Genomic DNA, 23,144 nt, shown 5'->3' with positions numbered 1-23,144 from the left:
ACACCTGCATGACATGGGTATCAGATTAGCTTGCATGGTACTCCTGATCCTTCAGACCATTTGCTCATGGGGCTTCCAGAGCACACTGACCACCAGTCAGTTAGAAAAGCATAGGGTGGCCAGTTACTGATTGCCAAAAAAGAGGACAATGATTTGCATAAATTGTGGATGTGCACCTTTAAGGCCCCAGCACTCCCTTCTTTAAGATTCCACAGCCTTGCCATATACACTGGCAGGGGCTGGATGTATGGGGATGGGGAGGCAGATTGTCACACAAGCCTGGAGCTCATGCAGCGATTGGGCCAAAACTGGGCATGGTGCCATTGCATAATGGCAGTGCGGTCACCCCAGAATGCTCCGGGTAAATAGGATATTCGGGGGGGGGGGGCTAATGAACCTAGGTATCAATAGAATTAATTTTACATTGCTTTTAGTGGAGTTACTTTGTAGTTGTTTTTCTTTCATTAACCATGTTCCCGTGTTCTCTTTTTTTTTTTGCACTGCTTGCTCTATTATTACAATTATTTTATTATGATTATAACACAGTGCAAAAAATGATTCCTGAATGAGTGAAACTCAAGCATTCGTGTGTATAAAATCTATATACGTTAATGCGGCCACTTAGTCAACACCAAAAATTACGAACCGTGGCATCAAAAAAGAAGGCTAAAGAGGTAGAAATTTGCATAAAAACAAATATGCTAATTTATATGCATAGATGCAAATTTAGAAACAATGACTACAACTTAAATAGAAATACAATATCTCTCACCATAGTGGTGAGGCAGAAATTTGCATAAAAACAAATATGCTAATTTATATGCATAGATGCAAATTTATAAATAATGACTACAACTTAAATAGAAATACAACATCTCTCACCATAGTGGTGAACAAGACTGTGCCCAGGCGACCTGTGTGCCCTTTTTAGTCTGCTGTCCAGGTCTTAACTTTTGACAGGCAACTTCAAGACCATTGCTGCTCCCTTTAAGGTTTTGTAGCTTTAAACCGCACCTGGACAACCCTTCAAACAGAGTACTGTAAAGTAGGACACAAAACTATTCCAATATATAGCCCTGTTTACAGACATGCCTCGAACGGCCATGTGCCTACTGAACTCCAGCAAAGTTTTGGAGTTCAGCCAATATTTTTTAGCTACTGAATCCAGTAAAAAATATTATAGCACTTGCTCTTGTGGGCCCACTCAGCTAATAATACTCTAATGTTAGTAGTGTGTTGAGGCTTTGGCCATCTCAGACCCTCCCAGTGTCCCTATTTTCCAGAGATGCCCTGATTTAGAGAAGCCATCCCGGTTTGTGATTTGATCCGGGAATGTCCCACTTTTCCTTAGGATTCTCCCTATTTTCACCAGAGAAATGTTGGAGGGTATGGAGTTATCCAACCCCCGAGCCGTCTGAAGGCAATCCTGTATAGGGAAGTTTTTTTAAATGTTTAATGTTTAATGATGTTTTTATATATGTTGGAAGCTGCCCAGAGTGGCAGGGGCAACCCAGTAAGATGTGTGGGGTATAAATAGTAAAGTTATCATTATGGAATGGGACGTCCCTATTTTCATCGGAGAAATGTTGAAGGGTATGCCATCTTCTCTAACAGTGACTGGTTTTTGTTATACTTAGGTAAACCTGCAGGGTATGGGGGCAATAGGCGTCCACCTCCCACCCGAGGAATAGTGGATGAATGTTGCTTCCAGAGCTGTGACCTGAGACAGCTGGAGATGTACTGCGCTCCTGTTAAACCACCTAAATCGGCAAGGTCTGTACGTGCTCAGCGCCACACTGATATGCCTAAAGCACAAAAGGTAGGCAGAATATGATCAACTGTAACCTCCCAATATGTTGCATTTGAGGATTTCCAGCACTGATGCAGAAGGATGTTCATGCACCATTAGTTCTTCATGCATTCATGCTCCTGGGAACTCACACAGATAACAAAATCCACTATTGAAGATTGCTGGGCATTGTTTTAGGGATTATTTTCACAGCAGCGGCACGGCCATAGTTTTTTGTTAACTTTTGTTTGTTCATTTTTTTTATTTAAAAAAAGATGGTCAAGTACAAAGGGGGATAGGCCTCCTTCACCTTTTAATTGTTATAGAGATGAAATTTCACTTAATGCAGCTTGTCTGCCTCAAGGCTTAGAAGGCCTCAGAATGAGCAGGCCATGTGAAATAACTCAGTTTTACAGCAGAGACACGTGTGAGTATAACTTGTCAGGGGCCTAAACAATGTTTGGCCCAGAATGAGTCAGAACACTTTAAGGCTGGGGACATACAAAATCATTAGCAGCAGGTCCTGCTAGCTTGTTGGGGCCTTGACACTTGCTCTGTGGACACTACTGCAGAACACATATGAAATTTAAAAAGTGTTATGAGAATACCAGTTAGGCCCTATCATAGACCTATGTATATTCCTAGAGTGCACCAGAGCATACCCAGCAGTTCCTTGTAGCTATGTATGACAAAGGAAGATCAATAGGGGTGGACAAGCTGCCTTTCAGAGAAGATGATGATTATTAATTATCATCAATGGCAACAACACTCCTGTGGAACTCACTGCCAATTGAGATTAGATGGTCCGTGTCCCCTACCCCGCTTAATGTCAGGTGCTTGTCAAAGACTTTCCTATTTCAGCAGGCATTTTAAGGTGGATTTCTGATCATTTGTTTTCATTTAAGAAAATTTGTATAAAGCTTAACTGTAAATAAAACTTCCAAGCAGTTTACAAAGAATATAAGACATGCCATAGAACTGTCAGTAATTATCAGTGTTAAAAATGAGCATATAAAAAGTGAAATGAATAAAATCAACAGGTAAATTGCTAAGATAATAGTTTAAAACACACAGCAGCTTTACATGTCTGACTAGGCTTGCCTATGCAGAAAAGGTTTAGATGAGCACTGGAAAAAAAATACAGAGAAAACACCTGCCCAGTGTCAATTCTTAATTTTAATTACTCTTATTCTTTGATTTTTAAAAACATTTTTTTAAATGTTTTAAAAACATATTTTTAAATGTTTTAAAAACATTTTAAAAACACCCCTCTTATAAATTCTTTCTTTTTTTAAAACTACAATCCAATGCACAATTATCCAAGTGAAATCTGTGGGTCTTATGTAAAAAAGTAATATTAAACAAAAGTTTAATGGTGGTTTTTTAATATTCTAGCCTTTGCCAAGTCTTAGGAACAAGGTGGCCTAGAATTCCAAATCAGTCAGATAAATGCATTGGCTTATTTAAACCATCTTTCCCAGGCTGATCAGGAGCCAGATGTGGACCATAAACCAGTTTGCCTCCTGCATGAACAGACCACAGCCTGTCAAGAAAACTTAGAGTGATCAAACTGAGACAAATCATCCTATGGGAATGAGACCAAGCTCTCAGAGTGATTTTGTTCCATTGATATCATTGGCTGCATGGAAAAGTCTCATTAAGGCTGGGAGGATATTCAAACACAAACCAGATGCCTCCATTGATTTTAAATGATCTCAGCTGTTCAAGTTAGTCACAAAAGTTTGTCACTCAGACAAAAGTAGCATTTCTACACTGCACTGTCATTGCAGACACTCCAGTGATAATCAAAGCAAAGAAAAGGGATGTTATTTCTAGAGGTTAACACCATCATCTCTCATGTTCAGAGAGAGGTTTCTAAATATAATATAGTTTGTGAGGGTGAATAACATTTTTTTTAAAAATAATAATTGTGAAGTGTGCTGAAAGGTCTCTATAAGTAAATATTTTCTTTCATTTTCAGGAAGTGCATTTGAAGAACATGAGTAGAGGAAACACAGGAAACAGGAACTACAGAATGTAAGAAAATATCATCCATAAAAGTGAAGAATGAATGTGCCATCTGCAGGATACTTTGCTGTAAATAAATTGTCAAACATTGGACAAAACACTAAAGTTCAATAAGCTTGATGAAATTTCCACTAATGGGCATTCTCCCAATGAACAATGCAAGTAAACATTCCAATAGAAATCAACTCAGTGCTAAAATGTTTCTGAGACTGGCAGATCGCTGTTCTAATTGTTCACCTGCTATAAATGTCCTACACACACACACACATACACAGAGAGACACAATGAATCCTGTGCCCCTCAAAAGCCACGAGATGTACAGGCCTTTGATGGATCCAATTGCACTAAATTAACTTATGAACCCTGCTGTTGGAGTCATTCACCAGCCTTGTCTAAGTGGGTTATGTTTTTTGTTTTTTGTTTCCTAATATTTGCACTTCCATACAAGCAACAGACTCTGTCTTGCAGTGTCTGATACCATTGTTTGTTTGCCCCTTTTATATTTGCACAGTTTGGCATTCCCAGTAGCAGCGACAGTAACACGTCAATTACACCAGTAGCATTCTGACAACATATGAGTTGCATGCATTCACCCCGGTTAGGGATCCTTACATGGTTCAATATGCACACAGAGCTCCTGTGTAGAATGGAAGCACCATTTACTTTGAAGGATAAAGTGGCTACACACATTACACTCTCAGTCACTGAAGTGAATGGGACCGACTGCATACACTTGAGCTCCACATGTGCATGAGAAACCCTTGTTTGCAACAAATTGCTGGATCAGGGTAACAGATTTTAAGACAAAGGCTCACCACCACAACACATGAAGATACAAATAGACACAACATGGACAATTGGGGTGTTCTTTTTTGTTGTTTAGAATCAGTTAAGAGCACACAAAAGGCTATCTTAAATCCTTGGTGATTCTTTCAGGTGATGAGTTATTTTGCCACACTATAAATAAAACGTCTTTTCCTCCATATAGTGCAGTATGTAAAAAATTTAGCATATCAATAACACACATATAATCAACATTATGTAAAACTGTTTCATAGTACAATGGTGCTATTTTCTAGCTTGTTTTATGGAAGGGTCTGGCAAAAACAGTAAGAGGTAAAAGCAAAATAACAGTGGAGTTGGGTGAGAACTAAGCCCAAGGTGAAACGGAAGGAATTTGTAGGAAACACAGGCATAATTTTAAAAAAGGCTTCCAAATAATTAAAAAAAATTAACTACCAATATCAAGTAATAACATTGCTATCCCATACTGATGAGATTTTTGTCTGACTCTGTTTATCCAACTGAGTGGCAACATACAAACCAATGCATGATGCCACTCCAAAGAAACTGGCATCTTGATCTTGGTTAGTGGCAATTTGGGAATTAGCTCTGAGTGACATTGAAAAGATACAAATTATGGCTTGGCAACACGTGTACCCAACTGGTGCTTCCCTAGTGCGCCAGGTCCTTGGTGATTTCCCTAAGTTCTTCTAGGCTCTGGTTTATAACACTACTTTCTTATCACTGTAAACTAAATATCTGGGACATCATCAAGTAAACCTGAGTAACGCAACCAGAAGAATCTTGCTGTACTGTACCACTTAGGACTGCAGATGGGAGATTGCAGGTCTGAAATGTTTGCCTGTATATAAAACTGCCTGTATACAGAAAAACAGCAATTAGGAAAAATGATTTTAACCTCATTTTCTCCCTGACATGCTACTTTTTCGTTTGCAGGGTATTCCGTGCCCAGAGTATTTCCAAAATGATACTGTCCAGCAAGAACCTCACCATGTGATTCTGCTGATTATGTAACTTGAGTCCCAGGTGGTACTACCCTCCAACTCCCCCCACCCCCCAAAAAAGATTGCAATACCTACCTTGGTGCTCCGTAAGACTTTGTTTAAACTGTGACATGAATAGGAACTCTAACTGGAGCCAAGGTGAGAAGCAAGCAAGCCACAAATCATTTGACTCAGTAATGTTTTAGGAAGGACTACAGTGAGGAAACAAGCCAATAAATAAAATAACATCATGTAATTTTAGACTGTCCTAAAAACACTTGCATGCAATAAGTATGATAACTGTGTGCAAATAAGCCTCGCTTGCTTTCTATGCACCCCTTCCTGGGAGAAGGTCTCATTCAACTCAATGGGGCTGGGATTGCATTGTAATCCTAGCCTGCCCATATCAACAAAGGCATTCAGTTCAATGGGACATAGAGAGGTTTACTTTCTGCATAGGATCATGCTGCATGAGGTCAGATTTAATGCAAAACAGGCTCGGATGTTGCAACAGTCTTGTGTTGGCCCTCTGAAAGGATATCAATTTTATTCGTACCTAGCAGTAATTTTTACATATCTTTGGATGGTGGCTGGAACCTATGAATGTATATACATATGAAGTCTTCTGCTGTATTCAAGGCTACTCCATTTTCACAAGCAAGAGATATACAAATGAAGGATTTGGGGGGGGCAGGGGGGACCGGTAGCAATTTTGCTTTACCTTTTACTGATTTGGTCAGCTATGCCAAAGTGGTGCTATTGTTTTGTTTAAGAAAGTACTTGACTTTAAAAAAAAACTATAAAAGAAAGTATATGCATATTTTTTAAAAAATAAATTGACAAATATATAGATTTTGCTTTTTAAAATAGAAACATGCCTAGCCATAATTTTTCAACTTTTTGTCATTTTAAAAAAGGGGGGATTGGGGACAGTACTTACATTTAAAAAAAAATAATATGAGAGAAAAATAAAATTGCCAAAATTAATACTAATGTTAGGTGTCACATTATCAGAACAGAAGTGTAGGGCTTACTAAGTACTGCTGCAGCTTAATCTCCATTTGTTTTGGTGGGATATACAGGGATACTGCTCTAACCCCATTGGGATGAATGAATGTTGCAGTACAACAGTGCTTAATGGATTAAATCCGTAAGCCGCACTCAGAAGCTCCAGTGTGCCTGTGAGTGTTCCAGGGCACCCTATAAGCTCCCATTCTGTTTAATGGAGGGGACAATACTATGCTTGTGACAGGATGCCTGCGTGGAACTTTGGGTCATGGCACAGTCCTCCACCCATTAAAAGCATCATGCATTGTTGCACAGGAGTAACATTGGGATTGTTTGTATGCAGTGGTTACATTGCCTTGGTGGAAATCACCTTTCACTTGATTTTATTCAGATCCCCTTACCCACTTAAGTCCACCACCTCCTCCAGAGTCCCTCTGGAGCAGAATACAATATGGCACTTTCCACTAAGGCAAAGTCACCATATGGATATAATCCATTCTAATTACACCAAATTACAAAAACCTTTCATCCTGGCCTTGGTTAAGACCAGAAGTCCAAATTATCATTCAAAGGGTGATAATCCCTGGAGTGTTTTCACACAACAAGAAAGACACACTTGAGCCTTACTTGCGCCTTCTGCATGCATGCATGAAGTCCTAAAACACAGAGTGCCGTTAAAAAAAAAAAAAACTTTTTCTATCCATGGTTCCTGAACTACCAAGTAATAATAATAATAATAATAATAATTTTATTTATACCCTCGTCCATGTGGCTGGGTTTCCCCAGCCACTCTGGGCGGCTTACACTACATAAAAAATTGTAAGACATCAGACATTAAAAACTTCCCTAAACAGGGCTACCTTCAGATGTCTTCTAAAAGTCAGATAGTTGTTTATTTCCTTGATTGGAGGGCGTTCCACAGGGTGGGCGCCACTACTGAGAAGGCCCCTTGCCTGGTTCCCTGTAACCTCACTTCTCGCAGTGAGGGAACCGCCAGAAGTCCCTCAACACTGGACCTCAGTGTCCAGGCTGAACGATGGAGGTGGAGATGCTCCTTCAGGTATACTGGGCTGAGGCTGTTTAGGGTTTTAAAGGTCAGCACCAAAACTTTCAATTGTGCTCGGAAATGTACTGAGAGCCAATGTGGGTATTTCAGGACCATATGTCTCCGCAGCCACTCTCAGTCACCAGTATAGCTGCCGCATTCTGGATTAATTGTAGTTTCCGAGTCACCTTCAGAGGTAGCCCACACACAGAATGCATTGCAGTAGTCCAAGCAGGAGATAACCAGAGCATGTACCACTCTGGCAAGACAGTTCACAGGCAGGTAGTATCTCAACCTCCATACCAGATGGAGCTGGGAGACAGCTGCCTTGGACACAGAATTGACCTGCACCTCCATGGATAGCTGTGAGTCCAAAATGACTCCCAGATTACACACCTGGTCCTTCAGGGGCACAGCTACCCCATTCAAGGTCCCCCACACCTGACCCCCCAAAACAGTACTTCTTTCTTGCCAGTGATCCATGCATAGAAGCCTACTTACATGTATGGATCTCCTTAGCTGGGCTGAGACAAAAGTGTACAGTGGTACCTCGGGTTAAGTACTTAATTTGTTCCAGAGGTCCGTACTTAACCTGAAACTGTTCTTAACCTGAAGCACCACTTTAGCTAATGGGGCCTCCTGCTGCTGCCGCGCTGCCGGAGCACGATTTCTGTTCTCATCCTGAAGCAAAGTTCTTAACCTGAAGCACTATTTCTGGGTTAGCGGAGTCTGTAACCTGAAGCATATGTAACCCGAGGTACCACTGTATTGAGTTTATTTTATCTATAACAGATAACTCAAGGGTAGGCCCACAAACATAAAACGTATATTTATAGAGAAATCGGTTTAGGTACAAATCACAGCTATTTTTTAAAAAAATGCCTTGAAGTGAAAAGAAAAAAACATCCATTTCTAATGGGGGTGGGGAGAAGAAGTGACATATTCTGTAGCTTTTGAGAAAGAGTTGAAAATATATGGCTAGCATTCTGTGAAACTGAAATTGTGTGCATGCACTGAGTCTGCATGTGTGATTTTTTTTTTAAAGAAAAACTTTATATGGTTTTCACAAACATCAAAATGTGCAAAAATGACACCTTTATGGTTCTTTTTAAATGAAAGTTAAATCTGATTGGAGATACTTTGCGTTTAGATAGGGGGGAAATTGTTCTGATGAAAGTATACTCAGTCTATTTAATGTGTTTCAAAACTACTTTTAGCCTGGAAATGAATTGTAGTAATTTATTAAAGACACAATATATACCACTGATTCCTCTTTTAAAAATATCATTGCAGTCCAAACAAGTATACCGTATATTTTATAGTTTATTCAAGGAGACTTTCCGTTGTTCTGGTTTCAAATGGCTTCTCTAGTTTAAATGCCTGTGCATTTGATGATTATTTTTAAAAGGGGGATTAGGATTTTTTGCTCTATTTAACAAGTCACAAATCTTCATTGGTGACTTTCCTCACAAGCCATTAACTATATAGAAGCACCATTTGGTAAATCGTGTAAATCAAATTCCTGTCTTGAAGGAGAAACAAATCCTAAATGCAAACCTATATTCATTTTAATCCTGCAATAGACATTTTTGCTTATCACACTATTACAGTATTCTACAAGGACTATCATTGCTCAAACACAGTATCTTGTGTACAATTTTTTTCTGTTTGACTTTTACATGAAGGAGGTTATAAGAATATCTGAAACTTGACTACATATAATACAATATAGAGATACCACTCTAACAAAGACAAAACTAGACAATATTTTCATTTCCCTTGAAAGATTGAGGCTAGGTACAGATAGTGGTTCCAGCTGACTTCAAGTTAATTGTGACAAGTTAGTCTCATAAACTAGCTGAAGACCTGTTGCTTTAATGTGATTTAGTCACAACTGCTGGATCAGGGCCAATAGTTTTTCACATGCTTGAAGGCAGAATAATTCAACGAACACTGTCCATAGGGCACATCTTTACTTTCTCTATCCCACATTGCCACTGGAGACACTTGGGCTAAACCTAGCCCAGAGATGCTGAGCTGGCCAACCATCCCTCATCAAAGTAGTTCCAAGAAAGCGAGTTGCTGGCCAGGTCACTACAGTCTCTAGTCATCCAAATGTTTAAAGCACAATTAGATTTTTGCCACCTTCCCAAGTGGGTGTGTGAAACTTGAAATTTAAAACATACTTATGAAGTTGTATTATACCAAATCATACTCTTGGTCCAACTAGCCCAGTATTGTTTTGTCTGACAGGCAGAAGCTCTGCGGGGTCTCAAAGAGGGAGAGATTTTCTCCTCCCTACCTTATCTTTTTACCTGGAGATGCTAGGGATTGAACCTGGCACCTTCTGAACCACTGAGCTATGCCATCTCTCTTGCCATTTATTACATGGCACATACACAACTACAATGTGGAGAAATTAACATATGTGCCCTTGGACATTGATAGCTCTATCATGCTACCTTAGAGATATACTAGCATCTGTGCCTAGCTCCATACTGATTGCATGAAGGGTGCATGTTTTGATTCCCCCCCCCCCCCCACTTTTCAATAACCTGCAACATAACCACAACTTTCTGCTTCTCACTTGCATTATTTATTTTCAGAAATCTTATGCTGTAGCTGTTTTCATTGGAATGTATCAGCACAGCCTGTTATTTATTTGCAAACCAGACATAACCAACACTTCAAAAATACATGTTTCATTCACTAGCACTTCTTGGATAACTTTGCTGTGCTACTGCCACAGCCATCTATTGAATGGTCACTGTGACATCATGACACCTAGCCATGCACGTTCCTTCTCTGCTCACTGGTACCATTTTTGAAAACTCTCTCTCTCGACAGGTTTACTTTGTCTCACGCACACCAGCTGTGCACTCCTGCTCTCCAGCAGTGGAATACATGTCTCTTTCAATATGTTTTTGCTAGGCAACCCCACTCCAATTACACAGAAAACGAGATCATAATGGAGAACGGGACTACTGTTAATCCTGTGTTTACTACAACAACAACAAACCTGGACTATTTGGAAAAGGCCCTTGGCTGCAGGGACATCCTGCTTCAGACAATAAGGAAGATTTACCTTGTGCTGCTTGTTAGTTGCAGCCCCGTTAGACCACAGTTACACCTCTACCTCTACCTCCTGTTCATACATCTGGTTACCCATGCAATTGCCTTTGGGAAATTGTGCAAGTGGCCACCATGATTTGCATACAGCAACCTGTGTGCAGTCATAATTAGTTCCTGTTGAAATCAATGTGGAATATTCATCATGATTAACTTTTAAAACAGGGCCATAGCATGACTAACTTTGCCTGGATCCAACCCACTGTTTATTCTTGTGGTCTCTCTTTTCTGGCATAGTATTGCTCACTACTCTATAGCGTTGCCATGATTTCCCAATTTAGATCCTAATACCAGATAATAACCAGATGTTTCACAGGTCTACTTCTAACTTGCTTATTTGCTGCTACAACTGCACATAATATTGGGGTTGACACCCTACCTCTGTGTTTAAATTTCACAGATACCAATGGAGTGGATCTACCAAATAGATCTACTGATAATTGGCCACCAATAAACATAAGTCCAAGGATGCAGACTATCTGATGCATAATCAAAAACATTATAAAAGGGGGGGAAACATTAAAGAAAGACTGACTGAACTGATGTGTGAAATGTTGGTTGATGCACTTCTTGCTGAAAATTATTAAATTTCTTTTCTTTTTCTTTTTTTTTTTTGGCTGCTTCTGAATAATGTCTTGCTTTGCTAAGAAAGCCTGTTCAGTTTATAAGGGTCACTAAATGGGGTGATTTTGCTGCTAAGTAACCTTAAAAGTAAGGCTGTAGGTTATGTACAACTTGCATGCAGAAATTGGCAACATACGCTTGGCATGAGGAGTCATCCTACTTTCATTATGGGAAGGAAACAATGACCCTTGAAAGCGTTGACTTTCAATATAAAGTAGCATTTCCCCACATTAAATGAAGCAGACTTAGGTTTTCTAAAGGGTATATGACCAGGGTACATGACAAGGAGCCACAGCCAATGCTGGACCCTTAAGAATTATAACTATATGGTACCCATGTTTTTCATTCATTCACTTTTTAATTTATTATTTGCTTTATCTCTCTCTCTCTTTAAATTGCATAATCCCTCAAACTAAGCTACAACAGCATTAAACCAGAAAACTTTAGTGTTGGTTGAATTGCCCTGCCTCACTTACATCAATAGGGTTTGTTATTGGTACTCAATGGCACTGATGAATTATTTCAATGCTTAATGTGGCAATACACATAGCACGATGACTGTAGATAGAGATGGATGCCCCAGTTTTGAGTACATTCATACATATTTCACTGAAGGTACTGGACTCACACAACCTGGAGCCTCACATGTGCAAAAGTGGCCTCTATTCTCCTTCATGGCTGCAAATGTTCTGTGCATCAGTGGGAATCCATACTACATATGCAGAACATTTCCTCAATTCATGGAAAGGAATGGAGCTGCTGATGGCCAAGATGTAACTTGACACATGTGTTTAGTTGGATGCTCCCAACATCAGCAGTGGCAAAGAAAGCTTTACTTGAGCTTGCAGAACTTCATATGCCCCAAATGGCAATGGTGGTCCTATTTAATTGGCCTGTGGGCCGCAGCCTATGTCCAAATCCTGCCTAATGAGACCTTTCTTTTTTTACTTGCAAAGGAGAAAATGCAGTACTCCATTGCCCTTAATTTATGAACAGCACTTTGCTATTGCAGAATGAAATTTACGGGGATAGAGCACTTTGAACATGTCTTTGCTAGCCAAGGTTGTGTGCTGGGGAGGGGGGAGGCTCCATGCATGTACATGATTTTGCACGCCTTAATTGTTGTTGCTACTTTCTTGTAATCGATTCATTAGCTTAAATGCCTGTTGTAAGCAGTCTACCAAAACTGTTTTGTAATTTAGGTTTATTTCCACTTGCAGCCCAATCCCCAAAGCGCTCCGCCGGCACAAGCCCCATTGAGGACTGGAGCCTTAAGCAAGGAACTTGCCTGCATCAAACTTACACAAGGGCAAGCTTCCTTACACTATACAGTAAATGAGAACAACTTTTACTTTGAGGTATGACAGAGTGACTCTGATGCATTTCTAACCAATTCCAGTGATGGAAATCAATTGTGACCCAAGGAGAGTAACGAAGCAACTGAAGCAACCAGCTGGTGTGTTACAGCATGTTTTTTTCTGAATAGGTTTTGCGAGCCAAAAACAAGATTCCTTAGTGGGAAAGGACATATGCTGCTTTAAAAAAACAATCAGAATGTGGTGAAGTGTTTCACATAGTTCTGGGAGACTTTGAAGTACCACATGCTTGTTATAAGTACCGTACATCCCTAGAGGCACAGCTAACAACAAAACTAAATGCAAATTTCCAGTATGCCTCCAGCCGATATTTTTCTGTACATGTCCAGCATAATCTAATCTATAAGACAACAGGATCAAGGACTGACTGATACCTGGATAAGTGACCCTCTGCAAAGCTAGAATGTCATAATTAGCCATCTAGCTTATATGTATTTTTACTTACTTAGCTGCCCAAGTGCTAAATGTTGAGATTAATATTCATTTGTTTTCCACAATGCCATTCTTCCAAACAAAAATATAAGCTGGCCCACTTACCTTAAACTAAGAGTATGGTCAACATCAGAACATGAACTGGCCCACTTACATCTTAAGAAAAGGTATGTGCAACCTCAGGGTTTAGATTATACAAGCATGGTTGTATGTGGGCACTTGAATTCCTAAAAATTCACTACTGAAAGCTATTGACGGCAAGCATATAAGCAAAAACCATGATGAGGGACATCGTTTGCTCACCCTGTCAGCTCCTCCCACACACCAAAAAAGTCCATAATCCTTGAAACACTTTGGCGGCATATGTCGTACTGAGATAGATGGGCAATGCACCAGCACAATGCTTTGTAGATTGGGCTGTAAATATTTGGATTTGTACGGTTTTTATTTTCCCTGTGCTCATTCAAAATGCAAACTGTCATGACCTAATGACAAGTAAATAATATTTCATACTGTGTATGTAACATCAGTGTGTTGCAGAACCCCCCACCCCACCCAAACAACTACTTCAACAATAGAACTCACCCCATTATTCTCCCCATTTAGCACTGGTAAGCTTTCCACAGATAACACAGGAATGCCAAGTAATGAAGGTTTTGGGGCTTGCAAAAAGAAAAACTGATCTTACTATTTCACAGGTCCCTCAGAACCATTTAGCCATGTCCCCCACTCTGTGCAAACTTTCTAACCCGGTAAACATTGATCCATAAACCAATAGTGTATTCATGCTTCTTAAAAGGCTCTTTATATGCATTTATCATGATAGGTCCAAAAGATCTCAAGACCTAGTTGTCTGGTTTTCATTGTTTGTTTTTCTAAATATCCACTGCTGCAGTAAAAAAATAAAAAAGGGCTTGGTCACACTGTATAATAAAATAAAGACTATGGCAACCTTAGGTTGGTAGAATGTACTGAACTGTTTGCACCCTCTTGAGATCCAGTCCAAAATGTGAAACATTACTGTAAGAGGGTATCTTTCTAATGTATTTGTATGTATAGTTGACACCTCTGTGAGGTCTAATAAAGAATAATGGTTAATAAACATAACTGTGCTAAGCATCTTTCTTGCTCCAGGATAACTCTGACTTCTTTGGCTATAAAGCAATTGCTTTAGACTCAGGCTCTGCACATGTGAGAAAAAACACAGAAAGTGTTGGCTGGTGATCTTAAATTAAGATAATCAGTACTCCCTCTCCCTCTCTTATCACCACCCACACTCTTTCTTTCTCCTGCCCCCCCCCTTTAGAAAGAGAGAGAAAGAGTGTGGGATGAATGGATGACAGATGAATGGAGGCTGTAGACTGTGTGAGTGAGAATGAATGGCGCGCATCCTTGTATGCTTGTGTAAATAAATCAGTGCTGTGTAAGAAAGGGTATGGAGTGGCTCCAGCCCTGCTAACTGATGGTATGCAGAATCTGACATATTACTCCCAAGGGAATGGAACCTTCAGAGGCAAAAAAACCAAAAGATTATTCACCCCTCCTTTAAAGCGAAACAAAAACATGACCAATGTTAACAAAAAATACATATGTTAGGGGAATGTGTGCATAAAAATGAATATATTAGTGAAAATAACATGCAGTATGTTAAGAGAAACTGCTTGCAAAAAGGTGTACATTAGTCAAAACTGCACCCCAAATGTGTTTATTAGGAAAAAAATTCACTAACAATACAGTACAGTGTTTTTCTTTTCTTTTCTTTAAAACTGCAAACTGCTGCAGAAATGTGGAATTTAAGATTGGGAAAATGAGAAACTGAGTGAACTGATATTGACAGATCTTTCCATTCTTTTATATATATATATATGATTTTTATTAATTTTCCAATAAAGACAGATCTTTATAAAGAAAGAAAGATCTTTCCATTCTTACTGGAGTGGCCACACTCAGTGCCAGAATGTGGCCACTGGAGGACTGACCAAGGTTGAAAGAGGCCTTCAGACCAAAAACAGTTACCCGCCATTGGTCTTCTTCTTTGGCAACCACTTGTAGCTGAGTAAGATTGTCTTCCATGAGCACAGTCTTAATGGTGTGTCCACAGATGACTTTGAAGGCCAATTCTAGATCCACATGTCCTTCCACAGTGGGGACATAGGTTTCCGGGCAGGAGTTGATCATGGTGAGGGTTTACCAAACATGTCTTCCTTTTAACCCATTTCTCCCTTTCGTCCTGCATTTGAGTGTCTTCAAAGTCCATGACACCTTTGGTAAAGGCTGTTCTCCAACTGGAGCAATTGCAGGCCAATATTTCTCAATTGTTGGTGTTTATACTACATTTTTAAAGATTTGCCTTGAAAGAGAATCTTTAAACCTCTTTTGTTGACCACCAGAATTACACTTTCCATTTTTAAGTTCAGAATAGAGTAGTTGCTTTGGAAGACAATAATCAGGCATCCACACAACATGACAAGTCCAATGAAGAATCATTGCTTCAACACTGGTGATCTTTGCTTCTTCCAGTACACTGACATTAGTTCGCCTGTCTTCCCAAGTGATATGTAAAAATTTTCAGAGACACCGTTGATGGAATCTTTCAAGGAGTTGGAGATGGTGTTTATAAGTGGTCCATGTTTCACAAGTGTACAGTAAGGTTGGTAGTACAATAGCTTTGGAAACAAGCATTTTTGTTTCCCTGTGAATGTCCCAGTCCTTAAACACTCTGCACTTCCATCAGGAGAAAGCTGCACTCACAGAGCTCAGGCGATGCTGGATTTCGGCATCAGTGTCAACCCTTGTGGAAAGATAACTGCCCAGATAGGAAAAATGATTGACATTTTCCAACGTTAAAGCGTTACACCATTAAGTTGGATTTGTGGCACTGCAAAGGGGTTGTTTTGTGCTTGTTGATACTGCACTTTGGTTTTTTGGATGTTGAGAGATAGACCAAGCTTTTCATAAGCTTCTGCGAAGATATTTAGGATTGTTTGGAGGTCATCCTCTAAGTGAGCACACACTACGTTGTCATCAGCATATTGAAACTCTACGATGTAAGTTATGGTAACCTTACTCTTTGCTTTCAGTCTACTCAAGTTAAAGAGCTTTCCATCTGTTCAATATATGATTTCTACCCCAGTGGGGAGTTTACATTGACAATGTTTAGGATCATGGCAATGAAAATATTAGAGTTGGAGCGATAATACATCCCTGTTTAACACCTGCTCCCACTGTGAATGGTTCACTTTGACAGCCATTGTTATCCACAATGGTTTCTGCCACATTATCATGGAGGAGCCAAAGAATGTTCACAAATTTATCCAGGCAGCCAATTTTCAGAAGGAAAGTCCACAGAGCATTATGATTTATAGTGTTGAAGGCCTTAGTCAGGTCAATAAACGCCATATACAGGGATTGGTTTTGCTCTCTGAATTTTTCTTGAAGCTGTTGAGCGGTGAAAATCATGTCCACTGTTCTCCCTAGAAGGTTGAAAACCATTTTGGGATTCAGGAAGTGTGGCCTTGGATATAGTTGGGAGGCGGTTTCCTAAAATCCTTGCAAGAATTTTGCCAACTGCAGCTAATAAAGAGATAGTTTCCACAATCCATTCTATCAACTTTTTTAAAAAAGAGATTGCATTCTCTTCAGTACCAACAATTTGAGACTAGGTGCCAGCTTCTAGCTTAAAACAACTGAAAAATTCATCTCCATGAAATTTATTTGTCTGTCAAAATACTTACATCTCTTCCCTCTCTGCACTGCAGTCATGATCCTATCTCTCCCCCCCCCCATACACACATGCATGGCTACTTACATTTTTAATGCAATAATACATTTAACATCACATCAACTTTGGCCCCGGGAGATGCAGTTTTGTAAACACATTTCTTCATATTCTAAAGCTAGGTTATCTGTATCCCACTTCATCATTTTTATTTCAGCCAATTATTTGAGGGAGGAAGCATGGATAAATACTTAGAGCTGTTCTACCTAAATCCTAAAACCAGGAGGTTACATTCTACAGTGCCTTGGCATTACTGCAGGGATGGAAAACCTCAGTCCCAGGGCCTAGATGTGGCCCTCCAAACCTCTCCATGGGGCCCTCAGACTCTCCCTGGACCATGGCACTGAAGCGCTTTGTGCCTGGAATATGTCTTGATTGCCTGGATGAAGAAGTGTGTACACAGATAGGGTGTGTGTGTGTGTGTGTGTGTGTGTGTGTGTAAATCTTTTAAGTTTTGTGTGACTGGAATGTAGCTTAGTGTAATAGAGATAAGAATCACATTCATTCCTTTTCCCAGCCTAGCATGTGGCCCCAGAAGGTTGTTCACAAGGAAACATGGCTCTCTGATTTAGTGAAAAGTGTTTTCCACTCACAGAACAGTGATTTTCATTCCTCCTCCCCTACCCACAGAAGCCCTTCACATCCTACACTGTTTTTGAGAGTCCCCTATCCTCACGACCAGCTTTTGGCTCAATGGAAACAGGTTGCCACACGGAGGCACACTTTCCACTAGTACAAAGCTACCATTAGTCACAACCCAGTAATGATCAGTGCAATCATATGCTAAGGTTACCAGATTTTTTCAATGAATCCGGGGACACTTTTCAACCACAGTAGGAATGACAGGATTTTGTCAGGGGACTGATTTGTAAATCCGGGGACTGCCTCCGAGAAACAGGACGTCTGGTGCACGCCTTATCTTATGCACGCCTGCTCAGAAGTAGGCTCCATTGACTTCAATGGAACTTATTCCTGGGTACGCATAGATCACAACCTAAAGAAATTAAAACCCATGCATAAGCAACCATAAAGCCATCCTTCCATCATTCAGAGACCCATTGTGTATCAAACTAAAGCTTATGTACAATCACAAAGAGCAGTCCTCTGACAATGCGTGGCAGCTGCTACCCCCACCCAACAAAACTAGATTATGGGGCCAGTTTCAGGGGTGAGAAGGTCCAGCACTTAAGCAGCCTTGATCACCCTCTGCAGAAGCTGCAGCCTTGTTTCCCCAGCACCTTGAGTCTTAGAAATGCATTGGTGTCTAACTTGAATTCAGTTCAAAGAAATTCTCTCCTGACATTCTCATTTTGCAGGAAAGCTGAATTCCATGGGCAGAAGTTTCAAGCCAAGCTGTCCTCGAAATGACTTTGATGCTGATTTGTAGAGCGGGGGAAACAACCAGCTGTCATTCCACAGATGCAGAATGAGCCAGAAACAATTGGTACTGATTGTAATGATAGCGTTTGCAGCCTATGTGGAAGTCAAAAGCTTTTTGGACTAGGGAGCCTTTCTATTCGGAAGGAGGCCCAAGTGCTTTACTCTTCCTGTTGTTCCCTTCCAGCATGACAGTTACAGTGCTAATATCTTAGCATGGTGCCTGATCTTCTGACTATAATCATAAAGGCAGACGGCTATGGAAGAACAATAGACTTTCTGTATTGGGGTAGGTGACATCATGCCTCAATCTACTGGCAGAAGAAGCAAGTGAGACGGGCAGCAAAATGATGCCATATGGAGTGCTCCCTGTTCAGGGTTTCAGTTACCCTGCCCCCACCCCCAGTTTTCTATTTTATCCCCACCCCACAGTCAGCATCAGCAGAGGTCACTGAGCATGCTCAGTCTTCATTAGGCTATTGGAGAGGTCTTCCCTTAGGGTTTTTTTCCTTAAAATTTTGTATACTTCTGTAAATCTTGGGGTTCCTCTGAGCCTGGTGACACCTCTGTTAGGATATAGTTCTGTTCCACCTTAAAAGGGACAGGCATGACTATTGTGTGTCACATGCCTGTTTACATTTCCAGGACAGTCTGCTGGGAACTTCCGTTTTGTATATAGCTTTTGTATTGCTGTTTTGCTGGAGACGAAGGGAAGCAGACATGTTTTCCTTTGTTCCTGAACTATGCTTAAAAAATATGCTGTACATATGCTTACACGTGGCTCTGTCTGCCTCTTCCGTTGTGAGAAGATTTATTCACTCTGCTGATAGAGCATGCACAGTTCTCTTAACGTTTCGGAGGCTCATTTCGCTGACTGATGCTGTTCCAAAGGAGACCGGTGATCGCCTGGCTGCCAGCCAGTGGCTGGAGCCAGCTGGGGCACTGCCCGTTGCCCCCATCTCCCCAGCAGTATCCCAACAACCTCTGTCATCTGTGTGAGCGGTGCCATTTTAGATACAAAGACTAGCATCCGGAATATTAGGACTGCTGTTGGTGTACACAAGTGGGATCTACAACAAGATGCTGCAGAGCTGAGTGCTTCTGTTCCAGCCAGCCAGCCAGTCAGCCAGCCATGCCCTCTTATACAGTGCTGCATTTTGCCACCACTACCTGGCCCCAAGTCAGTCAACAATCCAGGGTCATCAAGCATGCTCAGGTCTCATTAGGCTCAGGGGGGCAAAAATTTACTTTTGCCAAACTTTGGTATTCCCAAAAGCCTACTGTTTAGCATTGGTGGCACTGTTTTAGCTTCTTACAGCTTCTTACAGCCTGCATACTGGATATACAGAATAAACGTTAAACAGTAACTATTCAGTCTGTAAGAGGAGATTTCTATAAAATGTAGGATTATTTTTAGCAACCTTGCTTCCCACCACCTCTCCATTTCTGTCATTTGGGTGGGGTTTATAAGACTTTGTCGCTGTAATAAGTATGCTTTTAGCAGTCTGGTCTGTAGCCCAAGTCAAACTGACCTGGCTATAAGCTCTGGGGAGCTGTTCTCACACAGCTCTGAGACTATATATTATTTTCTGTGACTACAGCCAATTTGGGCCACTTCCAGGTTAACTAGGGAGGTTTACACAGTTGTCGTCAGCATAATCATGGCATGGCCACAAGCACTGATGTTCTTAAGCATCCGGGACAAGCTTCCTCCCATGGCATTAGGAAATTATAATTAAGCAAAATGAAATTGGATTGGATTCTAGCATGCTTTGAAAATTTATATCTCAATGCCAGGTGTTACTGGTTTCAAAGCCTGGCCTAGAGGATTACCTTGGGATATTCTTCCTCATTGCATCACCAGGGAAGCCTAGTACAGGAACCACAGTGATAAAATCTCAGTCCTATCCACAGTAATAATAATAAATAATAATAGTGTGTGTGCTGTGTTCACAAACAAGCTGAGTCATGATCGGCTTGTTGACTCCCCTGCTCATTGGTCTCCTGAAAAATCACAATTCATGTGCATGTCTCCTTGTAGGTCCTCATCCTAGCTACTGCTCTGGACCATCCATCCAGGTTTTCCACCTTCACCTGATCAATACTCAGTTTATGGCAGGGGTAGGCAACCTAAGGCCCATGGGCCAGATGCGGCCCGATTGCCTTCTCATTCAGGCCCAGGGACGGTCCGGGAATCAGCATGTTTTTACATGAGTAGAATGTGTCCTTTTATTTAAAATGCATCTCTGGGTTATTTGTGGGGCATAGGAATTCATTATTTTTTTTCAAAATATAGTCCAGCCCGCCACATGGTCTGAGGGACGGTGGACCGGCCCACAGCTGACAAAGGTTGCTGACCCCTGGTTTATAGGATGAAGGCAGCACACGACTCAGTCACTGCACTTCATGACCACTCTCCAGACCAAGGAAAACTCCCAGGCAGAGCAGTTTTGCAGCCAAACTGGGCAGGAAATGCATGCAAGGTTGCTGTCTGTCCTGCCCTCTCCCCATACCTGGATATTTGTCCAGATTGCAACTGAGGAGGGAAAGATTAAACCTCTCCCAAGTGCTGTGGTCTTGATAAAAATCATAGGTTGCTGGCACCTGCTATTATTATTATTATTATTATTATTATTATTATTATTATTATTAAATTATATTATTAAAAATCTTAAGATGCTTCCTAATGACCCATTTAGCATCATATGTGATTGGGCCCTCAGCAGTCTAGGACTGATATATGGAGGCAGAAAAGGACTGTGCCTGCTGGCCTATATATCAACAACATTGTGTCCCCCACCACCCTCAGCCCCCAACATCTGCACATTGTGTGTGCAGTGAACCTCTGCAAAAGTGTGTCCATGCAAGAGGTCACAATTGTGTTCAAGGGAACAATATGTAGTTAATACAAACTACATTCATACAGCAATTTATTCCATTTCTTGAAATCTTCCTGCTAATTTTGGCATTTTATTTCAGCTTTCACGTGTCGTAAAAACCACTTCCAGAAAACTAATGGATTCTAGCATGTGTTTAGCACTCATTTCCATGTTATCTGATTCCAGAAAAAGAAAAAGAAAACCTTTGCAGCCACCGTAACCCAGAAACTCATAGGAGTAAAATAACGAGATTTGGGGCAGTATATTGGCATACGCTTCTTTCCTGCAATTTCCATGGGGGAATTGTGGGGGAACAAAAACATCCATGTGCAGAAAGTGTGGGGGAGCAGCAATATTGTCCAATGACATTTGTTGTGGTGTTGTACCATGCCCACTGCTGTGAATGAAATTTAGCTCAACATGCCAATATATTAGTCAAGAAGGCACAGTTCCATACAAAGGCGCCGTCTTGTGCTCAACATTGGGGGCGGGGGTTTGCAAGTGTGTGATGTCATGTGCACACTGCCCCCCCCCAACTTGGCCTGCCATCCCCCACCCAACCACCGCCCAACGCCATACCTGTTGCTGCCACAAGGCTGAGGCCGCCCCAGCAGGGCCACCTGAGGTGCTTTGGTACATTCCTTTGGTACATTCCAGGGAGCACACCAGTGCACCTTCCTGGGCCCCCTGCCCACAAATAATGAGGGGGCCAAAGATGCTCTAACCCCTGGAGTTGGTGTGCCTGGTTGGTGTGCCATCAGAAAGGAACACTGGAAAATGGGACAGAAGCACTAGCATTATAATCAGGAAAACTAACACAATATTCTCCATGTCTGAATGCTTTCTTACTGAGCCTAAATATATTGTATAGTCACTGGTGCCTAAAAAAATGGGTGTATGTCAAACACATATTTTTCACATTAATATATAAAGCAGGGGTGTGGAGGTTTATTATTTCCATTAAAAGAAGCCCATGGGGAGGGGGACAAACCCAGAGAAGGGAAGCAGGGAAGAAGAAAACTGCTCAAAGCTAGGGACCCCTTTTCTGTGTAAGTTTGAGACCTCATTGCTTTTACCTCTTTTAAAAATAAATGGGGGGAAACACGTATTTAGCATGCACATGGTTTTCCCTCCATGTCTGGTTTGCATTGCTGAAGAAGACAGTAAACAGCTTTCTCCTTGCCCCATGCGTCCTGCTGCTTGCAAGGTTGGACTTCTGCCTTCTCTTGCATTCGGATACATAGATTGATAGATATTCTTTATGATTTTCTTCTTTTACACACTCCCTGACCCATTCCCTCTCACTCTCTCTGGACATAATGAAAACAGCAGAGCTTCAATAATGGTTTCAGATTGTGATTTGTTTGTTTTTAATTCCTCGAGAGAAAAGAGCCAGACAGCAATCCCCGATGTACACTAAGTTTTCAAAATTTCCTTCCTCTCTAATTTGCTCATTTTTCTTTTTGTCCTCAACTCCTTTCATTCCTTAAACTTCCTTCAGCTCACACTTTGGTAAACCTCCATTGCTTTTCCACTCAGTTTCTCTGTCAGCATTTCTATCCCTTCTACTCTAGGCATATTTTCCCTTCCTGCACAATTCTTTCCCCTCATCACCTGGGCCAGCATTAGGGGTCTGCATAGTCAGGCCCTTCCTGAAGGTCTGGGGGCCCACCAGGATCCCCACCCACTTGCTATCAGTTCTACAGTGCAGAATCTCCTCTCACCCCATGTGTGTGCTACTTGTTGGCATTTATTATGGGAGCCAAGTCATAAGAAGACTCCGTTCAGATATAGGCACCCACCACATTATATTCCCCAAATTGCAGTGACCAACATCAGACGTTGCCTCTTGGGGAATTTAACATGGTGGCCAACCATTGTAGCACAGAGCT

At 41.0% G+C, this 23,144-nt stretch overlaps 1 protein-coding gene across 4 annotated transcripts in view; it reads left to right on the top strand.

Moving 5' to 3' along the window:
- Positions 1–14,339, top strand: part of IGF1 (insulin like growth factor 1) — a 62,299-nt gene extending 47,960 nt beyond the window's left edge. For 2 of the 4 annotated variants that reach the window (XM_080971855.1, XM_080971858.1), the window contains exons 3-5: positions 1,638–1,819; positions 3,771–3,826; positions 5,558–14,339. In XM_080971855.1, the coding sequence (XP_080827981.1) occupies positions 1,638–1,819; positions 3,771–3,826; positions 5,558–5,618 (299 nt within the window). In that variant the 3' untranslated portion in view covers positions 5,619–14,339. Of the gene's footprint in view, positions 1–1,637; positions 1,820–3,770; positions 5,537–5,557 lie in introns of those variants that run through there. The other 2 variants (XM_080971856.1, XM_080971857.1) reach the window with 2 other exon arrangements.
- The last annotated feature ends 8,805 nt before the right edge of the window (positions 14,340–23,144 follow it).

The sequence above is a fragment of the Podarcis pityusensis genome (assembly GCF_964106645.2).
Source record: "Podarcis pityusensis genome assembly, chromosome: 10".
NCBI classification, from domain to species: Eukaryota; Metazoa; Chordata; class Lepidosauria; order Squamata; family Lacertidae; genus Podarcis; species Podarcis pityusensis.
The sequence above is the reverse complement of the archived record's forward strand: the minus strand, read 5'-3'. Positions and strand labels throughout refer to the sequence as shown.